Consider the following 18,052-nt stretch of genomic DNA (forward strand, 5'->3'; position numbering starts at 1 on the left):
CTGCGGGGGAGGCACATCCCCGGCGGCAGGAGAGGCACATCCCCGGCGGCAGCGGAGGCTGTGCCCGGCGGGGCGGCAGCGGGGGCTGCCCACGGGGCTCCCCCCGCCTGCGCGCCGTGTGCCGGGAGGGGCGGGGGCTCGGGGGGCCGGGCCAGCCTCGCCGCTGCCGCCGCCCGGCTCCGCCTCTACTGCCGCAGCGCTCAGTCCTGGAGCGCCGCTCGGCTGCCAGAAGGGAGCCGCCACCTGCTCCGGTGCGGAGTCGCTCCTCGCTGCGCGCCGAGAGGGAGAGCAGCCGCCCCGCCGCCCGCGCCCGGGAAGTTACCGCTGCTCCTGCCGCCGGGGGAAAGCCGCCGCTGCTTCTTCCTGGCCTCGACGAGGGAGAAGTCGCCGCCGCGCTCCAGTGCGAGAGGGAAGAGCCCCCGCGGGCGCGCCGCCCCGCTCCGCCGCCGCCTCCCGGTCCCGCCGCGGGCAGGCGGGATGATGGAGCCCCCCGCCGCCGCCGCCTGCGCCTCCTGCCGCCGCCGCCCGCTGCCGCCCCTGCTCTGCCTCCTGCTCTCAGCACTCTGCCTGCCGCCAGGTGAGCGCCCGTCCGCCCGCCCGCCCGCGGGAAGCGATGGCCGCGGCCGCGCCGTCCCGGCCGCGCGTAACTTGGCGGAGGGGAGGCCGGGGTGCGAGTGGCGGTGCCCGCCCGCCGCTCCCCGGAGCGCCCCGGAGCGCCCCGACACCTACCGTGGGCTCTCTGCGCGCCGGGGGTGGCTCCGACCGGTGGTGCCCGCTGCGCTACTGGAGGAGAGCGGTCCTCTCCTGCCCTCCGAGGGTGTGCCGGCTGATGCCGCCTTTTCCTGTGGGAAAGGCAGGAGCTGTCCCAGCGGTGAGGGGGACCGAGAGGCGGCGGACTCATCTTTCCCCGTGGGAAGTGGAGGTGGGGTCCCCCCGGGGCGTTGTCAGCAGCCGCCTGGTAGCGCTGCCCCCGCGGGAGCGAGAGCCGAGCCCCGGCGCGGTGCCGGCTTCACTCGCAGGCTGAGCGGCACGTCTGCGCAGCGAGCCGCCTGCAACTTCGGCGCTTCAGCCGCTTCTCCCCTCCCCGCCTTCAGTGGCCGCCCGTGGCCGTGCCGGCAGCCCGCGGGGCCGGCGGCCGCCCGCCGCTTTCCGCTGCCGCTTGGAGCGGTGCCGGGCGCGGCGGGGCAGCCCCGCTGTCGGTGCCCCCTCCGCGGGCGGTCTGCTGGGGCAGCGCGGGTCCCGCGCCTGGGGGCAGCGCTGCGTGCCTCAGGCTGCTCCGGCGGATCGGGGTCGCGTGGGTAACTTCGCTTCCCCTCCCCGCTCAGTCAGTAAAAGCACTCTCGAGGCCCTACGGAAGTAGGAAGGCGCAGAGAGTGCTAAATACCCTAATTGTTCTGGGAATATTTTGGCTATGAGGTGTTTGTAGGCTTTGTTTTGTAAATATTGAGCGTGAAAGTGAAGTATGAGGGAAAAGCTGTGAAGTGAGTTCTGCATTCAGCGCGGGGACCGTCTCATTATTCTTGTAGAAAGAGCGTCAGCCTGTGGTAAAATTTTGTATTGCTTTAAGAAATGGCTTTGCCTCTATGTGCCTTTGCAACAACGGATGGTTTGCAGAAGTGTTGAAGTTGGTGGTGGTTTTTCATTCCTGGCCTCTGCCTGGTTGTTATGTGCTCTCCAGTTTACCATTTACGGCCAGCATGGTCTTGTCGAAATGGAAGAGAAGAGCAGACCTTTTTCACTAGATCATTTATGCTTGTGTTTTACAAGCTCCAAGTAGAAAACCAGCTAGAACAGTAAAATAAGGCTGCTGAATCTATACATTTCAAACAGAGTAGTAAAAAAGCTCCAGACAGAATCAACAGCAATACCGGAACCGTAAGCAGCGTGTCAGGCTGTGCTGCTTGGCTTTTGCTTTGGCAAATACAGTGTATAATCACTGTCGGACATAATAAATATCAGTCCCGGTGGCAGAGCTTACAAAGAATACTGGTTGCTGTGATGCAGAGAGAGTCTTCAGGAAAGATTGTTCATTTTAGGAAATCTTAAAGGCATGTGGATTATCGGAGGGATAAGGATCTTAGCTTCTAAGAAGCAAGACTTGGCCCCTGTGGAGAGATTTCACCCAGTAAATACAAAATGATCTTGCTGATTGTGTGACTGTCTACATTTTCCGTTTGAAGAAAATGTGAAACCGTAAAATATTTTATCTCAAAGGTTGTGTTCATGGAGCTGTATAAAAAGATGGGACTTGACTACCTATGGTCTTAATAGGTTGTCAGCAAAACCATCCAAATTGTTCTTTCTGCTCTTCATTCCTTCTTTGCCCCCTCAAGGAGAAACTCAGGCTTAAATGTAAGGAAACACATGTGGGGAGAAACCAGCCCCACCTCAGCTGGGAAACTTTCCCTGCAGTACTGAAAATACCTGGAAAGCCCAGAAGAAGATTTAAACCTCTAGTTCTCTGTTTATTCTGAGAAATATAAATGATACTTTGAATAAAAATACCTATTAAAAAGTCTTGATACTGCTGTAGTTTTACTCTTTCTTCCCCCTTGCTATCTCAGTGTTTTAGATGATAGCTAGTTTGCTATCATCAAAACAAATTCTGGATGTATTGCTCTGTCATGGTGCTTGGCTTTTGGGAGTTCCATTGGAGCTTTGGATCTAGAAAGCAGTAGATGAGCTATTAAAAGCATATTAAAAGTTTATGGGCCTCAGGTATAAATATCTCTGGCAATATTCATGATGGACTGGAGATCCTTATGAGAAAACGTGGGATTATTTCTTCACAGAACAACCTGCCTAGGAAGATACTCATCTTAAAAAGAGAGAAGTCCAATACACATTTGGTACTAAGAGACTAACTCTAGGTCAGATTAAGTGAGAACACCGATTATAATCTCATACTTCTCTAGAGGAAATGGTTGTATATGAAAAGAAAGTCAACTGTTAATCAGCAGCTAATCATGACCTTTGTAAAGCTTCCCCCTCCCCCTGCTTTCTGGTAGATTGTAACAATGAAGCTCTTAGTCTCTCGTTTTATTACTAGACTTGTTACATATTGCCATATTGCCTTAGCCTAGTGAGACTGAAACGTGTAATCTTATTCACGTGACACTCATTGTGTCCTCACCCCTGACTGCGTTTTTTCCCTGCTATACCTGGTATGGCTTTGAGCAAGGGAAACTGGATTTCTACATTAAGATCTGGAATTCACATGGGTTTTCTGAAACTGAAGTCAGAAAACATCTGCACCACGTGTATATGCTTCAGTGTGCCATGTGTTTGTGATCCAATATACAGGTTACAAACCAGACTCATTCCTAAGTGAGTTATAAATTGTTAAATTGATTGCTTTGGGAAGCATTTGATATATTAAGGGTTTTTTTTTTTTCTTTTTTGGTATAAAAGTCTTCCAACATAAGCTATTTTTTTTGTGCTCTCCTCTCTACTGTTGGGTTTGTAGCACTCAGAAGGCAGAGGGCAACAACAGAAATCATCCAGGTCTGTAAATCCTTGAAATTTCAGCCAAGTGATTTTTATTGAAGAAAATATATGTTGTTATGTTCATGAAATAAATGTCTGTCACAAGTCATATTTAATTTCAAGATATTTTATTTTCACTTTTCAACCTGTGTAAGAGTAATACCCTTTCTTACAGTACCATCTATTCTCCTTCCTAAAAGTAACCTGGGTTGTTAAAATTATTTACCCTGGCGTTATATATTATCTTTCTTTGTAGTAGAAGTCATTTGTTTACTTACTTCCAGCAGAAATTTTTGGGGAACAGAATCTCTAAATATTTATGCAGGATGATACATAAAGGGGAAAATAAATAGAATTAAGTGTTTTGCATAATGCAAATTAGATCTGTGTGATCAGGATAAAACTCTCTTCTCTATTTTCTTGCAACTATCTTACTTATGTAGTGTGGTTTACAGTCTTAAGCTGTAAGAGTGCTCACTGCAGATTTCCATGATGTCATACCTGATTCCGTATGAGATCCTTCTGTGCCAAATGAAAACAGGCATTTCTGTAGCAGCAGTAGCTTTAATGTATTGGCTGCTCATACCATATCACACCATGATGGGCTTTTTTAGGTTCCTACCAGAGGACTTTCTGGAGAGTATTTTTTGGTCAAAGTGTTTTTGGACTGCTTGGGTTAAACTTGAGCAGGTTGCTGAACAGGAAACCGACTACAAAGGAGTAACACTTCTGTATGTACCTGGAGCCTACTAACACTGGAGAGACTGAATGTGCTTATTTTGTAGGAGCTGTAATTTGTAATTGGATCTCCTAACCCTAGATTACCAATATTCAGTCTCCCCTTCTTGTGATCTGTACTATATGACCATAACATGATGATCACAGAAAAGCTGGCTCGAGGTCTGGTCTCCAGTGCTTATTCTGCTGCCGTTTCACACACGGGAGGTTTGTGGCTTTTTTTAATACTACCATGCTGATTGTTGAAACTGTTTTTCCTCATCACTAATAGTATGGTTTCTTAGTATAGTCTTGGTTAGTTCTGCCAACTCTCTTCAGTGCTACTCAAGGTTCCTCTGGGTTGGCTGGTGTGTAGCTTTTTCCTCTGGTAATACAGTCATTTTTTATTAAAAAACATGTCTGTAAACTGAAAGGCCACATTTGTAAGAGAATTGAGGACCTGTTGCAATATTCTGATTTCTCTCAAGTTCCTCTGTCTTCAGGAAAAATAGTTACGCTTCTATGCACTGATGCTCAAATGAGAGACTCTTAAAGAACTGTAAATGCTGTAGGGTGGTAATTAGAAATGACTCAAGCAGAACACCATTTTCCAGGAAAACCTGAATATTAACAACTCCCGTTGATATGAAATGGTTGAGTGTTATCTTCCCAGAAGACAAGGCTTTGACCTACATGTTCTTTATCTTGGTATATTTTCTTTAATGGGAACAGGATGAATATTAAAGGAAGCTGTACATTTCTGCCTTTAATACACTAGAAAATGAATATCATCATTTAGAGAGGAGATTGCAATTCACCTTGTATTCTGACAGTCCTCTACTGTCAGTGATCAAATCAAGTTTCTTCCTTTTTTTCTTCTCTGGTTTTGTTTCCTTTTTCTTCTTCCCCAGTGTGTTTTATTGAGGATGGCTTGAATCACAATCATTCCTACATCAGTGGATGTTAATCTACTGCTTCAAAGTGTTGGCTCTTTTGAGGAATTTCTGCCTAGCTTAAGATCAAATTGCATTTGTTATCATGCATATAGGTCTCCAGAAAGACAAATAAATATTTACTTATTAAAACACTACTACTTCTGCTGAACTAGTATTTTTATTGTTGATAAGAAATACACTTCTTTTGGGAGGTAAAAAATGGGAGAAAATGATAAAATAGTGTAGAGAGCAAGACAAAGCATCTGCAGCTTCAGGGTATGATTTTTAGAGGTTATCAGGGGTTAGAACAGTTCTGTAACATTTGGTTAGAAAGCATTTGAAGTGCTTTTGACAGCAATGGAAGTACTAAGCTGTTCCCTTGATAAGAACTAAAATGTGCAGTTGGTGATTTAATGAGTGTTTCAGTAGTCTCTATATCCATACATTTTGTTTAGGTTGTACTCTGTATAGTTAACCCCTGTTGTGAAGAAAAACTTCAAAAGCTTGAACTGCATGCATGTGTTGTGTTTTGTGCTGTGGTAGCACCATCTGTAGTACCTCCTGGCATCGTTAATCATGGGTGCTGGTCACAGCAATATTGGACCTGAGGGAAACCTCTCAAATAGCAGCCAAGGATAGCAGAAGTCCCCAGGGCTGGAGCCCTGGCACGCAGTGACATTTTGGCATGTGTCAAGGCTCTGTGTGGTGGCTGTCCCCTTCCCTTAGCTGTCTCTTGCATACAGTACATATGATGGGTCCCAGCTGCCCAGGCTGGAGGGTTTTGGGTTTTTAATAGAACATAGATTCTTACCATAGTTGGCATCTTTTAAACTTTGAAGAGATATTGGCAGCTAACTCAATAGAGGGAGCTCCGCTACTTTACTGTTAGAAGCAGCGCGTCTCAGCTTTTCCCAGACCTCTGGCTTCAGCCAGAAAGTTATATTAAAAGTCTTTGTTTCTTCACACTGTTTTGTAGTGGTAGGCTTTGTTACTGCAAGCATCTTACTTTCATCACAGCCTTCCTGTTGCATGAAGGGGAAGGAAGGGCAAAGCCAAATCACATACTAGACAGACCCAAAAAGATGACTCAATCAGAGACGTTCTCTTTTGCTGCAAGGCTTTGGGTGTTTTAGATGGATACACTACAGAGTCAGGTTTTTAAGTGACACTTTCTAGTTGGGGAGGCAGGTGGTGAGATTCATGGAGAAGAATTAGAATAAAAAGGGGGTATTTTCAGGGATGGAATGGGCCAAGAGTGGTGTGGCATGAAATAGGGTACAAAGAGGATAAGGGAACGATTGTACCAGACTTATTGTTGTGGTGAGAGAAAGCTAGAACACGTCCAGTAAAATGCTAGGTAGGACATTTGTTAAAAAAAAAACCTGTTTTTTCAGTAAGTTCTTCTAGGATTTTTTTAAAAGGGGAAGTGGAATATGTATGCCAAAGTGTAAACATGGTCATTGTGAAAGAAGCCATCTTAGGTGTGTGCTGGTATGCTTTTAACCCATTCCATGTCTTTAATGCAGAAAAGCATGCATACAGAAAGCTGATAACTGCTCTGTAAACTTCGGACTTTATATTTTTCATCAATACTTTCCTTTTTAAAATATTACTTCTTATCACATGGTTTTGAAACTAATTATGAAGTCCAATTAAAGAACAGCTCTCCTAAAAAAAATATTCTTTGAGTCACCTTCAAGTAGGCCTGTAATGAACTCAGCATTATTCTTCAATCAGATGAATCATGGACAAATGCCCTTTATTATTTCACTTGCTGCAGAAGTTGCATTTTTTAAATCAGTTTTTCTCCAATTTAACTAAAGAAACTAACCATAGATAGTGGAGAACAAAATAGATATAGCTTGTGTACAGCTTGATTTAAGTGTGGCATTTTATATACAACTGACTTATTTCATGATTTGGTTGTTTTGCCTTTTTAATGTGAGTTTTTGGTGGGGTGGGTTTTGGGTTTGTTTGTGCTGTTGTTGTTTGCTTGTTATTGTTAGAAAATGCAGTGATTTATTTTTTGAGAACTCACTGTTGAGCTGAGTGAGTTTTTCATGCTTAGGAAGAATTCCTAAGACTCATATTTTAAGGATTGGCACAGTTTATCTCTGAGGTGGAATGGTAAATGTTCACTTAAGAGTCAGTAAATGGGTACCTTGCAGAGAATACATGGGTTGAATTGGGCTTAAAAATGGGCCATTGAATGTAACTATGAGATCTCAAAATTATTTGTGAGATGCTGTTCTTTTAATTGCAGCTTCTGAATTATTTTGCTGTTGATGAGATAGCTAGAGTATTAATCTATGCATTTTTCCATTTTGGCACGGAATTTTATTTGTGAAACGTACAAAGCCCCATGTGTTTAGCAAAGTGAGTTCTGTGACTCATCCACATAAAATCATGGCATGTTGATTTATTCTAGTTGTTCTGGAGAGTAGAGATGAACTTAATGGCCTTTACCTACAAAATCATACATGGAACATGGAAAGGACAAATGGAATATTTAGGCAGGATTTGGGGAGCTTCAGTGTAGCTGTGTAACTTCAGAAGAGAGAATAATGCTGAATCAATTTCTTCATTCATGATACAGCACATCAAATGCTTGCCTATGGAGAGGATGATAGGGTAGGTATTATCTTAAAATCCACACAGTGACACCCCACTCTGGGATTTGCTTTCTAAAACTGGGGAAGGTGAAAATTTCTGACACTGACAGCAAAGTAGTGCCCTGACAACTGGTGATGTAAATCCAGAAAATATTTGCATCTTACACTTGACAGCTTTAAAGGTTAGTGAGGGGATAAGTTTTCCAAATTTAATTCGTGACTGAGACTTTTGTCAAGTATTTTTAATATTACTCTTCAGTTTTCAAACTGCTGCACAACTTGCTGCTAAACTTGAGCCCTGCCTACACACAGAAGCAATAAGGAAGTCAGTGTTATAAATGTCCCAGCAGCTTCCAGTTTGAGTGAATTATGTTTCTTACTATTGTGTTTCTGCACAGACAAGAACTTAGTGATTCAAAGCTTTACAGTTAGTAAAGTAATTCTAGTAATTATGATTAGTAATGGAGTCCTGTGGTTTGAAACAGTCACCAATGTATGAGTAAATAATGACAGCTACTTCGCATTGTTTATAAGTTTATATTTTGCACCTTTGTTTTCCACAATATTTTATGTTTTGTTAAATATTTAAAGCTTCTAGAAAATGGTTTGCTCTGGTAGTTTTGCTCTTGAAATGGTTTCTGTAACAGGACTTTTGGAGGGGTGATTATTCCATAGTTCAGTTTGACCTGGCACATCACACTGCTGTTGAATGATGCAACATGTTCTGTTTTACCTTTGAAGTTTAAGTCCTTTACCCTCAAGATTTAACCCCAGTTAATATGAGGTGCCCCACAGCAGCAAATTCTGAAGTGTCTATATGAATCTCGGAGCGTGCCTTCTGGAAGTTCACCTGCAGGCTTGGTAAGGGTCAGGTTCTGGTATTTCATCCAGACTCCCTTGTGTCTGTGGGTCATTTCTTGTCACTTTAAGTACCCTGGGGTTGTAGGAACCCAGAGTGCAGAGAATATTTCTCTCCCTGTTTTGAGGGGTTTCACTCCCCCTGAACAACACAAATTTCGACCTCTGCCTGTGGAAAAAACTGCCTACTCTTAGAGAAGAACTAGAAACTACACTAGTGTAAATTAGGTGATAGACTACTGTGTAAGGTTGTCACAGGGTGAAAAATTTAGAGGTTTTGGGTTTGTTAAGGTAGTAAATAGATAAAAGCAAAAACCATCAAAATGGAGGATTGTTGTTGTTCTCCAAACCTTCTTCTTTTTCTACTACGCCATATTCTGCAGTAAAAGTAGTTTGGGATGATTGGACGAAGAATTCCACAGTTTCTGGCTGTGTTACTAAATAATTGGTAGAAAAGTAAAAATAATGTATGTTTTAGTAACCATTGGTTGATTTACCTTTAAAAAGGCTGTGTAATCTTGATAATTCAACATTCTCCTGTATTCTCTGCTTTGTGCTATGTCTGGAACACGCTAGTGACTCTTTTTTTCTGATAAGACTTAATAAACAACTATCAAGAAGCAGAGAAGGCTGAGAGTCCCATTTGTCTCTGGAACCCCTGGCAAGGACTTTAAAAACTCTCTCCCATCAGGAGAGGTTTGATTACAGCACAATCAGTGTCATGGGGTGTTAAATCCAAAACTTCCGCACAGCTTCCAGGGGCAGCAGGGGGAGGAGCCTAAAACTTTTAAGATAGCAGGAAATAAGTGGTGTGTTGCAAAGGTGACTACCATGGGTATAGAGGCAGGTTAACCATTTCTTAGTAGATTCACAGAATATTTTCTCATCTTCTATGCCTCCTAGCATATTGCCTGCTCCGTAAGAAAGTTCTTTCCTTGTCTTGAAAGAGCCTTAAGCCCTTGGTATCTGCAGCCAGAAGGAAGGCAAACTTTCTGGCCTATGTATATAAACTGCTGGTGTATCTGAGGGCCATAAGAGATGCATTGTGTCTGCCTGAGAGCCAAAGGGATAGGAGCAGGGGAAATGAGAATTGTGGTTTTTTGGAGGTCTTGTGGGGGTGGGAATGTAGCTGGGTGTTGGGGCATGCCAGCAGTGTTAGGCTCTGCAGAGCCTGCCTGGCTGTCATCATCCTGCAAAGGGGGCCTTGGTTGGAATGCTGAGGCAGCCACCAGGGCAGCACAGCTTAGTGTGGGGAGCTTTGGAGTTCTCTTGGACAGCATGCAGCTCAAGAGCCAGCAGGCAGGATCTCCCTGGATTGGTGGTCACCTGTAATTCCATGGTGGCTGTTTCATTTCTGCTGCCTAAGAGGAGAAAGTTGTCTATTCCTCCCGAGCATGAGAAATTCCCACCTTTTGCTGGGGGCATGCTTGCTCTCTGACCTACTGCAGAGAGGTGTCTGCTTACTTTAGAAACATCTCACTTTTTTTTCCTGCTCTGAATGGTTCATGAAGCCCTCTGTGGCTCACTTTTTAATCATTATGTCCATCTGCAAGTACAGCAGTGATATGGAAAGATGGGTTTCAGCACATCCAGCATGCTCACAATCTTTGGCTCTCTTTCCATTGTATCAGTGGCACAGGGCATAGAGGAATGAATAACACTGTGTTTCTTTAGTGAATGCTGAATGGCTGAATGTGAGCTGCCAGCAGCTTTATCCAGAAAGAAGTGGGATATTGGGAGGAGCGATATCTGCACCCAGAGGAGGATAGGCAGGTGAATCATTTCTAGCTGGAATGCTCAGTCCAGTTTTATTTGATGTGGGAGTAGTTTTGAAGGCTGAGGTTGATGGCTCAGTCCAAAAGCTTGTCATTTTTTCTGGGCAGAAGTAGTGCATTCGAAGTGTTTCTCAAAATGATTTATTCTTAGTTTTACATATGGTTACTCCTGAGGGCCACATATGAGCTTCGCACTGGAAATTTTGTGTATTTATAAAAACTTACCCTCTTGGTATGGTGGGATGCCTTGTTTCTGGTGTGGATTCTAATACACAAAAGTAGCATCCATAGCTTGATTTCACTTGTGTTTCAACTGGTTTCTAGTCTTCCTGTGAGGCGCTGTCATCTGTAAACAGCAACAATTGTTCTGGGAAGCTTTTCATGTAAGTGTGAGAAAGCAGAGTGCTGAGCATGTGGGGACCATGACTCCTTGTGAGGAGGCTCTCTTCATGCAATAAAGTCAGTATTTGCTATTTTTTTGGACATGCTGTACAGTACAGATTTTTTTCATGACCACAGAAGGAGGTTGGTGTCTCACAGACTGCAAGTTCTGTGACAGTGTGATAAACTCTACATAAAACTTGAGGGAACTTGTTAATTAAAAATAGAAACTTTAAAAGGAATATTGCAATGAAAATCTCATTTTCTTGCTGGAGCTTTTCATGATGCCTGAAAGGGTTTTTTAGTTGGCTTTTAAGTCACTTCTAGTTCTGTTTTTTGCATTTTCTTTTCCTTCTTTAAAGCTGAACTGTGTCTTTAGGGAAGGATAGCTACTAGAAAACCAAAAGTTTTATTGGGACTTGCATTTAATTCCAGGTGTGAGGTTATGACCTAAATCTTCCAGCTGCTAATAAAATGCTAAGCTCTGCAGTTTTCCATTATCTTCCTCAACAGCAAATTGAAAGTTAAAAAGAACCCAAAACCCATAGTTTCTTTAATTCCCTCTGGCTGGGGAACACTGAGGACTGGACGTGGATTTGGTGTTGGATGGGGTTTTCTTGGTTGGTTTTGTTGGTTGGTTGTTTTGTTGTGGATTTGTTTTTTCCTTTAAGTATAACTTAATGAAAGAGGAAATTGATCAGTGTTCTCTGAAAACAGTGGCACTATATGCCAGGATTTTCAAACAGTGATATTTGTAGAAGCTTTTGTGAGCTGGGACTGACAGTGGCTTAGGAGAACCATTTTTCCCTTGGACATGTCAGCACTCCTGGGTTGTTAAGTCAGGGTGGAAGTACCACAGCATACATTTCATTTGAAAGGATTTGAGTGACCTCTGGTACTTTAGTGGTGAAAAAATTATATGAGATTTATGTTCCTTGTGGCATTTGCTTGAAGCTATGCTTCAAACATAATGGACACTTCACATCCTTTGGCTGCTTGGTAATGCTTCAGTTGCAAGTGCAAGGCTGGATAGTTTGTATGGTCTGCTTCTGCAATGGATGCACATCCTTGATAATTTCTATTGCCAACAAGCTGTTGGTGAGTCTGGAATGCTTAATCTTCTGCAAATCATGTTTGCAGATATACCAGATGAACTGGTACAACATCTGGAACAACCAGGTGTTGAAGAGCTCTCCCAGTGTCAGGGATGGGTGAACTTTGCCCTGCAAGGCTTGGAGTAGGGAAATTGCCTTGTGATCAGAACCTGAACAGTACATGTCCAGGTCAAAGAGCTCAGGGACATCCAGCTCCCACCACCATTTGCTTCAGGAGTAGCAATTCCTGTGAGACACTGTTTCTTCCCAGTGTTGCAGGAAGGGACTCGGCTGAGTATTTTGTGACTCTGGAGGCAGTCTGACAGTGTCAGCTGGTACCACCAGCTACTGCTGCAGCTGAGGAGCATCAGTGTCTGTGATTTAGCCTTGGACTGACTGTCATGTGGGCTTTAACTATGCCTTCTAGGTGCTGTATTTTGTATATTGCCACGTGATCTCTTCTACTGATGACACACACGAGTGAAGGTTTAAAATTTTGTAAAGTGAGTTGGATGATAAAGCTGTGCTTTACTGCCGTTTTATTTGGAGGAGAGTCTGAACCTGACTTTTCAAAATCATGGGAAAGGGAAAATGATGCAAAGATTACTTAAATTCTTACCCACCAATTTTTATTCTTTTGGCAGCTGAAGTTTAAGAGAAAAGGTCTAGATTTCTTGTTTAAAGAAAGCAAAATAACAGAGGTATTTTTGATTTATAAAGCACTTGAACATCAAAAGATATTTGAGAATGTTTCAGGCTGAGAAATAGAATTTTTTTTTTGCTAGCATATTGTTTGCTTAACTTCACTGTCATTGACTAGTGTACGTCTCTATGTTCTGTAGGCTTTGGAGAGTGAAGACTTTAGAGGTCGGAACAATTAAAGCTGGAGTATCTAGGATTGCAACAGCAGCACTTTGGATCTTTGACAGGGTGTATTAATGTGTCTACTTAAAAGTTCACTTTTCTGTCGCTGTTCTGTAAGCAAATATTTATGACTGGAACATTTACAGTCTAGAAAGAGAAGTTCGCTGTTAGTAGCGGTGATCATCGGGCCAAAGATACAGATCAGCCTCTCTCCAGAGCGGCATACCCAAATAAAAGGCAAAGAACTTACTTCCAGCATGTCCAACCAGGTATATCCCTAAAGCCTGTGAAAATAAATAAATAAAAATCATGGGAAGGGGTCTTTGCAATGCAGACCAGGGAGGATACAATGTCATTTGGGAAGCTGGGACAGAAGGGACAGACAGTGTGCGGACAGGAGGAGCTGTAGCTAGCGTGTGTGGGCCTTGCATGTCTTGTGGCTGTGAGTTTCTGGAGAACAGTCGGCTGAGTCTGAGGGCAGCCCTGCTTTTGGATCAGGGTTGTCATGTCCCCTGCTGCTACAGAGACAGGGGGAAGGAGTGTTGGTGGTGGAGAGCCTGGGATGGGAGAGCAGGCAGGGCGTGGCAGGAGGAAGGAAGCAGAAGGCCCTGGCACAGCCGCACAGAGCCAGTGTGTGCTTCCTCTTCCCCTTACGTGGATGGGGGAGGAAACTCCTCTGCACAGAAAGGACAGCTGGATTTGGGCTTGCGAGTGAAACAAGTTGTGACAGGGGAACAGAAAGCATTCTGAGAAATGGTGGGGTTGAGGAGAGCCCCTGATCAGAGTATTTTGAGGGAGAGGAGCAGGGGAGAACCCAGTTTCAAGGTAGGCAGTGCCTGACCTCCCCTGTCTGTATCTTCACGTGCTCCCCTGGGTTTGGCAGTCACACCCTTCCCTTTCACCTGCCATACTTTAGCAGGATGTCCCTTTTGGTAAAGATCATGTTACTGCCATGTCACCATGTCGTTCCTCTTCTGTCAGCCACACAGTTGAGTGATATTTCCTGTCTCAGGAAGCCATCTCTGCTTCCCTACAGGGATTTTGCAAAGCTGACATATTCTTGCACTGGGCATATATGGCTTGTGCTTGTAGGGGAATCACCTGGACTAACGCACCCTTTATAGACAGCCTCCCTTCTCCATCTAGGGTCAGGACAGATAAACTGAAAAGCTCTTCATACTGACAGTCTTTTTGGGGAGGAGGCCCTCAGTGATTTCTTCTAATTGTCATAAGAGTCTTGGTGTATGAGGTAATGTGTCAGGGAAAGGGTGTCATGTGCTGAGCATAATCAGTGGGTGACCTAAATGTCTGTCTCTGTCCTGTTGGGCCACCAGATGTTCTCTGGGGTGACTCACACCTTACAATGTGGGCATTCAAGATGGTCAAAAATCTCTCACTCATGGAAGGAAGCAGCCTGTGTTCTCACAATGCATTTTTACCAGTTCTAAAGAAATGTAACATTAGTTGTTTAGTAAGAACATTGTAATAAATGCAGATATATGATGTGCTGTTACTGAAATTGCAACAGTCAACTATTTTTCTGATCTAAGCCTGTTCATGCTGTGTCTGGACTGAGGTAGGGAGAATCAGCCTGTGGTAGTTGACAGGTGCTGTAAACCTATAACAGCAGCTTTGCTTAGTTACTAAATCCAGAAACTGAGCTAACACAGTAGTGTTGTGCCATGATCCAGCATGTGTTTGAACACCCAGCTTTGAAATTATTTGAGTATTTGAATAGATTCTTAAGGACCTAATTTTTAGGATTGAGATAGCAGGGCCCATGCAGAGGGGGCACAGGAGGACACAGTAAACCATGGTGTAGAGGCTGTTAAGATGCTAGATACTGGCTGTGAGTCATAGGATCTTCTGCTCCTTGCAGAGCCTGTTGAGCTATCATGACTTGCAGAGAAATAGTTTAGGTAGGGGATTGATCTAGTTCAGTCTTCCCAAGACTGATGCAAGTTCAGCTCTTTGGCTGACTTTTTAAAGCCTTCATTTTTAAATTGCACACACATGGTTTTCCCATCTATAAAATATAATGTATGAGAATGAATATATATTTTTTTGTGCCTGTCAGCAGGGAATAGGCAGCTTACTAAGCTTTCTTGAGTATAATTTTAAATGGAGAAAATGCTTCTATATAAACTGAGATTATCTCATCACAATATTTTTATGATAGTTAATTAAAATGTGAGAAAATCCTTTAGAGCAGATTTGCAGTTTTGTGACTTTTATGAGACTTAACATGAGAGATCTATTTTTATAGTTATGCCTTCTTATTAGTTTTGGGATTAGGATATGTTTAAATGCATGGCTATCAAATCCTGTGATGATTACTGTTTATTTTGCAGTGTAGACTAATTCAGTTATGGTCCCATTCATGTGGTTTTGTGTCCCACTTTTCAATGAGATATTGTAGTGCTTTATTGTTATTGCTATTTAAAATAAACTCCCTGAATAGTTTTAATTTCAGCTTGTATTTTTTTAAATATTAAGTTTCAGTGAAGCATATTTGATTAGATTGTTGTGAATAATGGTCATTTAGGTTGTTCCAGCTCCTGGACATCCATTTTCATTATACTGGAAGACTGTGAAATGTAAGTGAAGGAAGGATCACTGTGACTAGCTGCAAGAGACTTAAAAAGTTGTCTAGGCATAAATAAAATCCTGTAAAACCTTGGCTCTCAGTGCATAAAACTGTGATAGGAAGCAAGACCTATAGAAAATTTACTGGGATAAAGCGGGAGTTATTGAAGACTGGCATGTGCTCTGTTCCCTTTGCAGTGGACAGGCACGTCAGTGGAGGATTGATCTCTAGGCATGGTGCTCTCTACTTGAACTCATCCTCAGTCTAAAGAAAGAATGGGCTTAAACAAATACTTTTTTTGTTTTGCATTAACCATGCCTATGATAGCATGACAGCATGAATCTTTTAATCATAGGCTCATCTGTTATTTCAAATAACACCTGGGAGTTTTTTGCAGAATTTCTCAGTCTAGGAATCATTCCATCAGAAGTGAATGTGATGAGGATTCAAAGTCCTTTGCCTTGACCTATTTGTGTGAGTGACCATGGGGAGAGACTTGTGCTCTAGGCCAGCAGGAGATTATGCAAAGGACTAAAGGACACTGCTCTTTTCTCCCTGAGGGTCATTAAACACAAGCTTTAGGGGTTTTGGGACAATCTAGAGAGGAAACACATCAGATAAACATTAGGTAGAATTCTCAGGGCTAACTACCCAGCAGACTTTGCTCAATAGTATAATGCATGTTTCCCTGATGCTTCTATGCCAGCTCCGGTGTGAGCATAGATGTGCTTGCGTAAGCAGACTGCACTGTCAAAAGCAGAGCAAGGGAGAGGAAGAATGGAGAATTGTTATGCTGCCAGGAATACACATGCTAATGAGAGCTATGTTTATATTAGCAGACAATTCTGATACATCTAGTTAATCAGAATTTGTCTACCAAACTATGTCTTGGAGATCTAGAAACATGGGGATTATGAGATTTGCCAGATCTCTGTGGCACAGATCTTCTTGGGAGACTTGTGAAACCCTGACTAATGATTGCTTCTGACTCCTAGATTCCCTCCCAGAAAAGTAGAAACTTAAGATAACCTTGCATCTCATTTTGTCTCAGGCCATTTACCCAGTAGGAACACTAAATACACTGAAGTAGTCCATATAATTTTTTTATGGCAATTTGAGTTCAGTCTTTATTCATAGAGGGGAAAGTAGGCAGTGAAACAAACTGTTAAATAAAATACCAGCATTTCACATACAGGCTTTCATACCAGTGCAGTTGGATGCATACTGAAAGGGAGAATCAATTATATACCTGCTGCTTATCAGAAGTTAGCAAATAGTAAATGCAGTTTCATTTTTATAATCAATTACCTAGCCCTGAAACTTGTTAGCAAAGGTTAGGAGCTGTAATAATTTTCAGTGAATGCCTACACATTATCTCAGTGTATTTCTACATGCTGCATTTTAGGGAGATGAAGGAAAAATGTTTCTTTCCCGAAGTCTTTTAAACTGGCTTCTGAACGATGAGGGTCAAGCCCTTCAATTTCTAAGCTCAATTTACATTCATCCCACAACAAAAATGACGGTGTGTACTTTCTCATTAGTCAAACACCTTGTTTTTCATTTGTAAGCATAGATTACTTTACTTTCAGCTTTGTGAGTTTAAAGAATGCTTGCATCCCTGCATGGTTAGTTCAGCCACACCATTGTTCAGAATTTAAAGATGAGTGGGAGAGTAACAAAAGATAACTTTCTTCTTTTTTTGTTATTTTATTTTCCTCCAACGTTCTCAACCAGGATCCAAAATTCTTTGTATGCAGAAGTTATTTGTTGCTGGTGACAGGCTGTGAGTGCATTGTGCCATGTAATTGTCAATCTTTCAGTCCTGCTAGCCCAGTGTTTGCTGTTTATATGCAACCTTTCATGTTCTTATTTTTTAAGTACCTTCTTATCAAACACTCCTTTATTTTTGCTCAAATGTTCTATAGGTGATGTTTGATTATTAACTCTTCTATGATGCTATTTCTGGAGGCTTGTGCAGGCTTTGTTTCTGGTTTTCTGCTGGATGGCAGCATATCCTGTCAGAGCTGCACACCTCTGCATAGCTTGCTTCACTGAAATATTTAAAAAAATATCTTTTGTGCAGTATAATACTTGAGGGTGGTTTTTTTGTTGTTGCTGGTTTTTTTTTGGGGGGGGGGGATTGGTTGTTTTTTTTTTTTTTTTAAGTTCCTAATATCTGCAGCTATCAGAAATGGCTGGATCAAGTTTCTCCACTAGCCAGATCATGCCCAGTAGGGTATTTGATTTGTTTGTATTTCTTGGTTATTTTGCCCAAGATAAAATTAATTTTGGTGAAACTGGGTGTCTTGTACCTCTTCTTTGTTTATTTCTCTTTGAGCATGGTAAAATCTACTGAAACTGCTTGCTGTTACCAGTTGAGTTTTTGCTCATTTTTAATTACAGAAAAAGCATTCTTGCTCTGTTTTAATTTCATAGTTATTTAACACAACTATTTGTTATTTATTGTTCAAGGCTGATTTTCATAGACCAGTTAGTTTCTGAATCATACAGTATCATAGGCATCCTGTTTTTTCAAAGAGTGTTTAATTGGCATTAGTCAGGCTCTCATTAACTGCATTTTCTGTTTCAGTATTATCTTTTTTGGTAATTGACTTAGTGTCCTCACTGCATCTCTATTTTTAAAAGAGGTAGATAGCATTTGAATCTCTGGAAATGTCCAGTCATTTTAAGTTTGTGGAAGTTTTTCTTCCCAAGTCCTCATTGAGAAACTCAACTGCCAGCT

At 42.6% G+C, this 18,052-nt stretch overlaps 1 protein-coding gene across 1 annotated transcript in view; it reads left to right on the forward strand.

Moving 5' to 3' along the window:
- The first annotated feature begins 235 nt into the window (after positions 1-235).
- The window catches only part of ALCAM (activated leukocyte cell adhesion molecule), a 118,194-nt gene continuing 100,377 nt past the window's right edge, over positions 236-18,052 (forward strand). The window contains exon 1 of the mRNA XM_069022108.1: positions 236-577. Coding sequence (XP_068878209.1) covers positions 478-577 — 100 coding nt within the window. The 5' untranslated portion in view covers positions 236-477. The remainder of the gene's footprint in view (positions 578-18,052) is intronic.

The sequence above is a fragment of the Aphelocoma coerulescens genome, chromosome 1 (assembly GCF_041296385.1).
Source record: "Aphelocoma coerulescens isolate FSJ_1873_10779 chromosome 1, UR_Acoe_1.0, whole genome shotgun sequence".
In the NCBI taxonomy this organism is placed as follows: Eukaryota; Metazoa; Chordata; class Aves; order Passeriformes; family Corvidae; genus Aphelocoma; species Aphelocoma coerulescens.